At 32.9% G+C, this 11,002-nt stretch overlaps 1 protein-coding gene across 1 annotated transcript; it reads right to left on the bottom strand.

Moving 5' to 3' along the window:
* Positions 1-905: 905 nt before the first annotated feature.
* LOC123536569 (E3 ubiquitin-protein ligase TRIM33-like) lies at positions 906-11,002 on the bottom strand. Its single transcript, XM_053528892.1, has 3 exons — positions 10,928-11,002; positions 7,522-8,271; positions 906-6,415 (listed from the first exon to the last, which is right to left on the bottom strand). Exons 2-3 carry the CDS (start codon positions 8,267-8,269, stop codon positions 6,102-6,104), a joined length of 1,062 nt encoding a protein of 353 aa, XP_053384867.1. The 5' UTR covers positions 8,270-8,271; positions 10,928-11,002; the 3' UTR covers positions 906-6,101.

The raw sequence follows: 11,002 nt of genomic DNA, 5'->3' as shown, positions 1-11,002 counted from the left end.
TTTGTTTTATTATTATTATTTTTTAATCCATTTCTTAGACATTTTTTGTTTTGTTGATGTTTATTTTTATGAAAAATAACTTATAATTTACACAGAAATAAAGCAAATATGTAGCAAACAATATTTTTGTACAATACAATAAACATAATTACATGTATACTTAAATGAAAAGAATCATAAAATTCTAACAGATTTAATGGCAGAATTATTTTATTGTAAGAACGTGAAATAAACAAAAACATAAATGTAAAATCTGATAACACGGATATAAAGTTCAGATAAGAAATAAATAGGAATTCAATAATAAGTTGTAAAATGTGTAACAATTGCATGAAAGTGTCTGATGATAAAGGAGTATCTGACTGACTGAACTGGCCGACAGATACAGCTGAATTCTATATGTATAAAGAAAACTCACTTTCAAAGTAAAGGGACTAATAACAACATATTTGATATAATATTAACAACAAAGACAGATATCAAACAAACAGGAAGGCCCTGTATTTCTTTCAAAATAGCTTAGGATGATGAGTACTTGAAACATTGTAAAGAGTTATTATCAGTGACAAGTGTGTTATAAAATTGACAAAGTGATGTTTGATAAATCAAGTATTATTATACAATAGCTTTTTTTTAGATAAAAGTTTGTTTATTCTGTTGAGTTCAACATTATTTCAGTTAGGTATGAGAGCCTGTATTTACACATCCTATTTATGTTTTAGAGCATTTTCAGTAACCCGTGTTATGAATTAAAAACAAATTACTCCTTGACACACTAATTCAAATCCTTGAAATTAAATTCCTTTTGACCACTATGTTCACTCCTTTTTTTCCATTTTAATTCGCTTTCCTGTTGTAGTTTACTTGGGTATCTCTTTGAGGACTTGTTATAAGAAATAAGGTAGTTCAAGTTCAAATTTTATTGGCAAATCAGCAAATTACTTGCCTTTGGCCATTTACATAGTAATAGAAATATGGCAAAGACACAATTTTACAAAATCATAACAATATATACATGTATACATAAATAACAATACTTTTACTAGGAAACAGTAATATTTGACAGGGTATTGTTGCGTTGAAGCATACCTTCTGTTATAAATTTACAGATGTTTAAGAGATTTTCTTTCTCATACCTGACATAACAGAAACAAATTTATTAAAAGAGGGCCAAGAAACATTGCCCAGATATTTACGTCTTATGTCTCTATATTTGTCACAACACAATAGAAAATGAAACATCAAGTTTTTTCTTTGTGGTATGAGATCCATTTTGAAGGTAAAAATTATCATAGTCTCAATGTGTAGTTTCCGTGAAAGCCTGAAGTTTTTTTATTTTGTAAGTTATCCATTTCTGTAACACCATAAAAAGTAAAAACATAAACTGAAGTGCACATTATCATTTTAATATTTGTTAAAAACAATTAATTGAAGAAGAAAAAAAGAACAAAATATATACAAGAAAAAAGATATAATTTATTCTCTGCACCACCTTACACTGGAAGTGTATATATCATTCAGTAGTTGCAAGAGTGTTATTGGCCCTAAAGCGCTCACCTGTGTACAAGTGTTTATATAATGGCACAAGTACAGAGTTGAGTTTCTTCTGTTAGCCTATAATATATACATGTCACATATATTTTTAAACCTAGGGTAATAATTTGAACAATGACGGTAGACAGTACAACTCTGTTATCAAGGTTCAAGCTGTTATTGATTCAGAGAAGAAGGTTTTCAAAATTTCTTATATATAACTTAAGCCTATAGCAAGTACATGTCACACATAGTGGCGTGGACATATTTGACCTTAGGGCAATAATTGGGACAATTATGGTAAAGAGTCGAACCCTTACATCTCATGCCAAATATCAAAGCTCTAGAGAAAAAGAATTCGAAAATCAGACCGGCAGTTTATATGGAGCAGATTTTTAAAGTTTTTCCTTTTTGGCTGCAATGGCAGCCAGAACTCTGCATGGATAACCTAGATTTGCATTGCAATCAGTCTCCTTATCTAGATGCCCTCGGGCAACATGTCGCTTATGCCCTGTGACACCTGTGACCTTGACCTTTGAGACAAGAACCTTGGTTTTGCAGATGGCACTCCGTCTTATTGATTTAAACATCCATGGCAAGTATAAATAAGATTCCCCTATTCATGTCAAAGTTATAGGCCGGACAAATTCTGACATCACTTTGACCTCCAACTGTGACTTTGACTTTTGAGATAAAAACCTAAGGTTTGAGTGTTACACTCTGTATCGCTAGGGTTAACATTCATGCCAAATATAAACATGATTGCTCCATGCGGATATCGTAATGAACTTTGGTTCTGAAATTAAATGATCAACATGACCGGCACTTTTGACTTTTTTGCCCAACGTCATACAACGTAGCACAGGTTGCTGAAAACAAAAAGAGTTACCAAGTTTAATGTGTATTTTTTTCTAAAAAAATGGATTTAAGAATGTTTATTGACAAAATTGAGTAAAAATAAACACAATGAATAAGCACGGTCGAAATTGTTGTGCATTTGTATCTTCTGTTTTTGGTAATATTTACGGCGTGCAAACTGCACGCACTCTTTGATAACGTCTTTTCCGCTTTTCACATTACAAACAAATGAACGGACGGTGTCACAGAAAGAATACAAATATGATTGAAAAAAAATACTGTCACAAAGGTAATTCATATGATATATTCCAGGTTTTAGTGTGAGCATGCTAGTATTTGTGTGACGTTTATATATTTAAAAAATATTTGCCCTGAAAGTATTTAAATGAGATATTTACTAAAATGTTTTCAGTTACAGTGATTGGTGTAATTAATTTTGATGTCTATAGAGTAACATAAATTTATGACATTTTAAGCAAAAGTCTGTTTTATTCTGCACAAATTTTGTCGTTGTGATGTTTACAGATGACATGAAAACAAACTTCTATTTCATTCGCATAACCAAGTGACAGCACAAGTCACGCAATTACAACAAGATGCATACGGATTTGAGTATGAAAAGGGAACTGCTGTTACACTGAGAACATATTAAAATTTGAGGAGATAAAACGCCGACCTCGTCTAAATGATTTTCCGAGAAATTAGGTGCAGTATTCTACTGTAACTGTTAAAAATAATAGTAGTAATCTACTGTAACTGTTGACAGTACTCAAAGTAAACTACTGTAACTGTTGGCAGTTGTAGCAGTTAACAAATGTTACTGTTGGAAGTGGTAGCAGTAAACTATTTTAACTGTGGAAGTAGTAGCAGTAAACTACATTTTTTGTACTTTAACTGTTGCAGTAGTAGCAGTAATATTCTGTGCTTGTTAAAAAGAGTAGCAGTAAACTATTATAACTGTTAACAGTAGTAGCAGTAAACTATTGTAACTGTTGGCAGTAGTAGCAGTAAACAACTGTAACTATTAACAGTAGTAGCAGTAAACTACTTTAGTTGTTTGCAGTAGTAGCAGTAATCTTCTTTAACTGTTGACAATAGTAGCATTAAACTATCATAACTGTTGACAGTAGTAGCAGTAAACTATTATAATGGTTGAGAAACTACTGAAACTGCGGGGAGTAATAGTAATTCACTGCTGTAACTATTGGAAGTAGTAGCATGATTTGCAGAAGAAGCAGTTAACTAATGTAACTGCTGGCAATATAGCAAGTAATTGTTGTTACTGTTGGCAGTAGTTGCAAATTACTGCTGTAACGGTTGGCAGCAGTAGTAGTTAAATTGTGTGACTGTTGGCAGAGGTTGCAGTTAACAGTAATAACGTTTGGCAGCAGTAGTAGTTGGATCTTGTAAATGCTGACATTAGATTGAAGCAGTTAATTCCTGAAATTACTGCTGGCAGCAGCTGTATCTTTTAGCAATTGTATCAGTAATTAACTGTTCTTACTTGAGAGTTGTAAGAGTTAAATGTACAACTGTTGACAGTAGTAACAGTTAACAACTGTTACTGTTGACAATAGTAAAAGTTGAGTTTGTTCGCAGATTTGAAACGAATATTTCAAAGTATGAGATACTAGAAATTGCTTAATGTCTTTATAGGTGTACTTATGTCAGCAATGTCATTAAAGGTCTACTTATGTCAGCAAATGTCATTATAGGTCTACTTATGTCAGCAAATATCATTATAGGTCTACTTATATCAGCAAATGTCATTAAAGGTTTACTCATGTCAGCAAATGTCATTATAGGTCTACTTATGTCAGCAAATGTACGCTTAACTAACTTCTACATTCAGTCCAATCAATACATACTGAACGGAAACATAATTCATAATTTGAAAATATACTGTCATGTGCAGTTAAAAAATGCTATGAAATATCATAGAAAACGCCACTCATTCTTGTTGCTTTTTCATCGAGCCAGTTCATTCAAATGAAAATCCAGCAACTGTTTACAAACGTTCTTATTAAAGCATATCATAATAATCAAACACAATAACAAATTGCACGCTGTAAAATTTGTAAAATGACACACAATAGAAATCTGAGAAGGCGCTTCAAAATGCATATACATGTATGTAAGATCCCCTTAGATGCATGCGTTCACTTTTCGCCCAATATGAGAAGCGTTGCAGTCCGTAAATATCCAAATTTTATTCGTATCTGCATCAAATTGCGCTTTTTTGTCTATATACAAATAAAATAGTTTGTTTTCAGTATTGTGGCGATCATGTCAATAACATCATCATAATAAGATTCATATAGAACCCTATTTATGGAATGAAACACAACAAGAGATTTTAATCATTGAAAGTATTCAGGTTAATAAGGCAATTAAAATGTAATACACGATCATGTTATCTTGCAAATCATAAAATCTCATTAAAGTTATATATAACATAATACACGAAGGTGTTTTTGTCTACTTTTAAAAGAACTAATTATGAATTAAAGGTTTTTCTTGAAGGCTATTTCGCCACATTTCGTATAGATAGGAAACCAGGTATTCTTTGTTATTCATCTCTAATTTGCTGCAAAACTTGCGTTTCTAGTACAATGTACTTGAAAGATTGAAAAGCATTAAAGAATGATGTTACAAAATTGACGTTCAGTTTCGCACTTAAAAATTCACATAAAAGGTAAAATGTAAATTTACATAAAATCTGTCGTGATAGCACCATTTCTATTTCATTTACTTGTTGAGAATTTATTAAAGAAAACTAAATTTGAAAATCAAAAACTGTGACCGTTCCGTTTTAATTTTTCATCGGCATGCATTGAATTTCTTCTCTATTTTCTCCACCTCTACCACGGATATCTGTTCATTCAAGAACTTTCTAAATAAAATAAGTCACTAAACGCAGTATGTTATTTTTCAGAAGGTTTACACCAAAGGTCATTTTCACAACACCAAGACCAATATTTTGCAAACTTTGGAAAGATTTCATTTTAGAAGATGAAGAGGAAAATGCTAAATAAGAGTGCAACGTGTAAGGTAGAAACTACAGATTAATATTATACATATGTGAGGATTAACAAAATACATGTTCAGTTTTGCATTTCAGAAATCATTTAATCGCAGATATCACACTGAATACATTTTTGGAAAGCTAAATATAGCATTAAAGGCTGCAAGAAATTAAACCAAATACATTTAAATATATTAAAGCAAAATCATCCTTTCTATTAGATCTTTATGTATTTCATTTTTACAAAGTCATTTTGTAATTTGACTACAGTTTTTCATTACATAGCAGTTATTATAACTTCAATCATCTGTTAACAAACCAAATTGTAAGGAGATAGCTGTTTACATGGAATTGAATGTTTATTATGCTGTTTATGGACTAGATACTTTGATGTGTAGCAAAAAAGTTCATCTTTGATGGTGGTGTTTTTCTGTGATATATTACTGGGATAGTATTACTCTTCAGAAATACAGAGCTGTCAATGCTGCAATGTTGTTGTGAAATTCACAATCCATGTCCAAAAGTGCTTGTTTTACTATACAGCAAAGAAGGAGAAATTGTACTGGGCCGACTCCTATATGAAATCGTTACTGCAATATGATCCGGAGGCATGACGGCAATGTCCCATGGTTCAGAGTTAAGTCCTTTCTCTTCTATGACAGCCTTACTCTGTATGTCTACAACTTTAAGCTTCCGGGTTATCAGCCAGCACCAGTTTGTTAGAGGACAAGACAGCACATCCTCTGATAATGCAGCCATACTTATCTGACTTTGTTCTTATATTCATATCTTCTTTATGTGTTAAGGTATCAAATATGTTCTTCTTCACAGGAGAGACCAGACTAGAAGAGAGACTTAACTTCCCAAATGTGTCGTGTTTAGACAACATGTTTTCAAAATCAGTATTACGTTTAAATGTGTATTGCATATCTGGCTTTGCTAAATGTTCAGCTGCCTTCTTTACTTCATCAGACTTTATTTTGCATTCAGCTCGTTTAACTCCCTGGGGCCGAAATGCGACTATAGGCGTTATATTTTCTACCCCTGTAGCGTCGATTTCCGACTATACGTGCGTTATCAGGACTCCCCAGGACGGCGATTGACGAGTATAGTCGCGGCACCGAGATCATGCTGATTGTGACCTATACTTGTTAATTTTTGATAATCTTGGCAAAAGCATAATTATTTTGCATACTGGGTATTATTTATTAGAGGTTATAATTAGTTCCCTTCTTAAAATAAGTGTTTGCCATTATGCGGCCATGTAAAGACGATATCCACTGTGTTTCGTTCATACTGTACCACAAAGGAGTAAAATAATGTCGTCTGCCAAAACTCTTTCTTAAAATAAAGAAAATATTCATTATCATGTAGCTTCTGACATATCAGTTCCGTCCGACGATGATTCAGACGATGAAATTCCATTATCAGTTAAATGAATGGCCGGAAAATGTTTAGAAGGCTGAAATATTTGTACACTTACATCGAATACGGTACAAACTGAAAAACATGAACAGAACAAAACATATTTTATAAAATACAAAAACAACGTGACTACATAAACATTTGATTGTAAATTTAATTATCTTTCAAAGGTAAATGTATATATTGCAACTTAACTGTCTCATCGCGTGACACAAACCGTTTGTGTACATGTATACATCAAAATTAAACAAAGGCATGATCGATATTCACACAAAAGCGGGTGTCAATTTTAAGTATGCTTTTGTAAAAAGTCTTTGTAAATATTGTATTTCTATTTAATGGAGTTCAATGTCTTTACATGTGAATAAGTAAGCGAACCAGAAACGTTCAAATATTTTCAACGCAATAGGTTCGTTAAAATTATGAATACTTCGAAGTGAAAATAATTTTCTATTTGGATATAGGTTACGGATGAAATAGGATATAAAAATATTTTTTGAAACTTCGAAGATTTTGTAAGTTTATTTAATTTATTTTAATCACCAATGATTCCCTGCATGATTTCAATTGACTGCATGCGCATGAGATTGTGATAAGATCAGAAAATGTTCTTCCACGTTAGGTGGTAATTTTTATCTCGCCGCAGCAGATATATTACGATATCGGCCTCAGGGAGTTAATGTTGATGTAAAGTTGCCCGTTTTGTCGTTCATTTTTATTAGCTTGAAGACTTGACTGCAATTTTTTGATTTCAGTAGAAATACTGGCACATTCATTAATTACCTTCTGAATTATTTTTTTATCGTTGGATTTCTTTTTGTCATCAACATTCTGAATATCTAGCTGTAGTTGATCTAGGCGTTCATTTAGTTCTTTTCGAAATATAAGGATATCCTTGATAATATCAGCATGACATTTATCCATCTCTTTAACCCTTACTTCAGCTTTCTTTAAAACATCTTCTGCTTCTTTCATTTTCTCTTTTAATTTCTTCATGATATCCATGTGTTCCTTGCTGTCTCCTATATCTGCACATTTGTCAGGTATGTAGTCAATCTTACATGTCCTGTGATCCAAGATGACGCAGTCATTACAGCCAAGCGCCTTGTGTGTTGGACAGAAAAATTTAATTATTTCCTTTTTATGCACAGAACATTTTTCAGTGCATTCTTCTGTATCTTTATTGGTAATAACATGTTTACCAACGTTGTCTTTATCAAGAAGTTGGTGATTCCTTGATGCCTTTGTCCTCTTGTGACACTCAAAGCAATTTTTGCATAGATATTCTTGGCATTCCACACAAAATCCGTGAGCTCCTACATGTTGTCCAATGGTAAGACAAGGCTGACAACTGTGGTCAAAGTCCTCTGCTGATCCTAGAGATATTGAGCTTTGAAAATCTGATAACTTGCGTCCTGACACTGCCATTTCTGAAATAGAAAAGAAATTTTAAGAATGCAGGATTTGTGACGAACGAAATATATTTCCATACAATTTTGTATGAAGATCCAAGAAAAGAAACTATCTTTTAAAAGACTTTGGTAGTCCTGGGCTTGGGCTAAGAAGTATTTGCTGTATGTAAATATCTTGGTAAGTGTATGCATACTGATTAGCTCTCTTTACAGAACAGTGACTTAGGCGTTTCATGTCAATCAGATTGGCACTGCTTAAGTTATGGCCAAAACTATGGAAGTCCATAAACGACAGTGTCCTGCCTACGGCGCACTTCTTGGTGTGCATATTTAGTAGGAAAACCATCAAAACATTCCGAATATTGTGCTGATTTCACAACAGATGACATCGTCTTGCTTACTGTCCACTGCCTACCAGACTCTACTACGTCCTGCCTACTGCTTACTGTCCACTGCTTACTGCCTATAGCTTATGCTTACTTCCTACTGCCTACTGCTTACTGCCCACTGCTTACTGCCTACTGTTTAGCACTCTTGTTATTAGTTGGTTGTCACTGTTACTCATGATTTATTAATAAATTATTAAAAATACAGAGTTATATAACTAAAAGTTCTTTATTTTGCCTTTACTCTGGTTTACATATTTTGGAAGAAATATGGGCAGGTATTACTTTTGTCCAATTGTTACTTTTTAATTTAAAATTTAGTTTTTATCTGATTAATTACTTACACAAAAAGATCCTAGAAAGCAGTGTTATTGACACACATATTTCGTGTTTTAGAATTATTGTTTATATCATTATAACTTTTAAGGCTATCTTATCAAAATAGTTTGTAAATTGAATTTTCTGCAGTTGTCTTACAGTGTCATTTTGAAATATGTCTGTATTTGAGCTTTGAGGAATCACAATAAATTTACAAAATTTGAAAAACTGGACGGGAATAAGTTGTTAAAAATTGCAAAACGGCGTGAAACAAGCTCGTGCTTTAAGAAAATACCGTCCAAGTTGAATATCACTATTATGGCCCTAATACCTTAATAGAATTTTTTTCTTTTGAATTATATGATGGCTATATATGAAAGTACATTTGGACATTCGAAGACAAGATTATAATGTCAGGGTAGGTTTCGTCAGGGATCTTACATAATCTAGTAAATCATGGTTACGTGTAGTTATCGCTGTTTAAATACAATGTAATGCATTGTTCAAAAGTTACAGACTGACAAAGGCGGATGTTCACTAAAGTTCTGACGTAAGATTTCGACGTAACGGCGCAGTATGCAGTAGGCAGTAAGCAGGACGCTGTAAGCAGTACGCAGTAAGCAATAGGCAGTAAGCAGGACGCTGGAAGCATTAAGCAGGACGCTGTCGCTTATGAAATTCCAAACAAAACAAGTACAGAACCAATATAAAACCAGAGTGCATACTTTTCCCGAATCGAACCACAGTTTTATAAAAGAGAAAAAAAAGCTCTTAAATATAATACTATCTTTTGCCACGATATTTGCATCTAGAATAACTTGTAAGTGCAGTGATTAAAATTTATTCGTGGTTTGAAGACATGATTCTGTAGTATTATGCTAGTAGATTTCTTCTGTGACTAGAGCCGGCGAATGAAAATGATTTAATAAAAGTATCTTTAGATATTCTATAGGAGTGAAATTTCTAAGTCATCGTTCAAATAATACTAAATATTGTAGACTGTTTAGAATTCTTTTTCTCTTGGTGATCTTAAAAGTGTCTCTTAGAAAAGGAGACCTTAATTTTGACGGCCATATTGTTTTAGGGGAGAAATTTTGTCATTTTTGTGTATTTTATCTTCTGACATTTGATTAAGGATTCGGACGATTACTCGGTTAATTGGATCCGATTCGATTACTAATTGAAACCGATTCAATTTAGCAAAACCGGTAATCGCTCTCAAACAATTAACATCATGAGTTGTACTTTATCTTTATACATTTCTTTTACCAGCACAAAGACCCGCAGTATATTTCCGCTAGAACACATCAACTGAATATAACCAATAGTCTCGGGTTTGCATGTCGGGATACATTAAAAATAAAAAACACCAAAATATGACTTATTTATTGTCACACTGCTTGCAAACGAAAAGTCGGTAAGTTTCTAATGAAGTCAGCTGCTGGAAGTACGTTTATACGATCGTCAGGTAAGAAAACAGGCATTTTCAATATGGCGGCCGATTAACCGGTTCGATTTGATTTCAAACAAAAGATTAACCGGTTTCATAATTAAGAAATCGTCCCAGCCCTAATTTGATTTCAAGGTGGTCAAGTTGATCCAAGTGGTAGTCCAAGAAGTACACAAGAAATCCAACTTCAGGTTAATTACAGCTAAGTTCATATTCGTTGATTTCCCATTTTACCTATTTTAAAAGGAATCCTAGCTTTTTAGCTTTTACTTGAAATAATGTAGTCAGTGGTGTCGTCATCCTAAACATTTAATCTCAGAACCACAATGAAAAAACAGCGTTCGTGTAAATTAAAATTAAGATATCCGTATTAAACTTGTAACCCTTCACGGCAAAAACTGACATCAGATCCGAGTAAAAATGAAACTTGTAAGATACTATTTACTCATGGTTTGGTAAACTTTATGCTTTTGTCTTATTTATGAAAATAAAACAGTGTAAGAAGAAAACAAACGTTTACCTTTTACTCCTAAGGTTGATACTAGATCTACCCCTGAACGTTGATACTTTGATTTTGAGTACACATTTAACTTTC

Source organism: Mercenaria mercenaria, chromosome 17, assembly GCF_021730395.1.
Source record: "Mercenaria mercenaria strain notata chromosome 17, MADL_Memer_1, whole genome shotgun sequence".
In the NCBI taxonomy this organism is placed as follows: Eukaryota; Metazoa; Mollusca; class Bivalvia; order Venerida; family Veneridae; genus Mercenaria; species Mercenaria mercenaria.
This window is presented reverse-complemented; position numbering and strand designations above follow the sequence as displayed.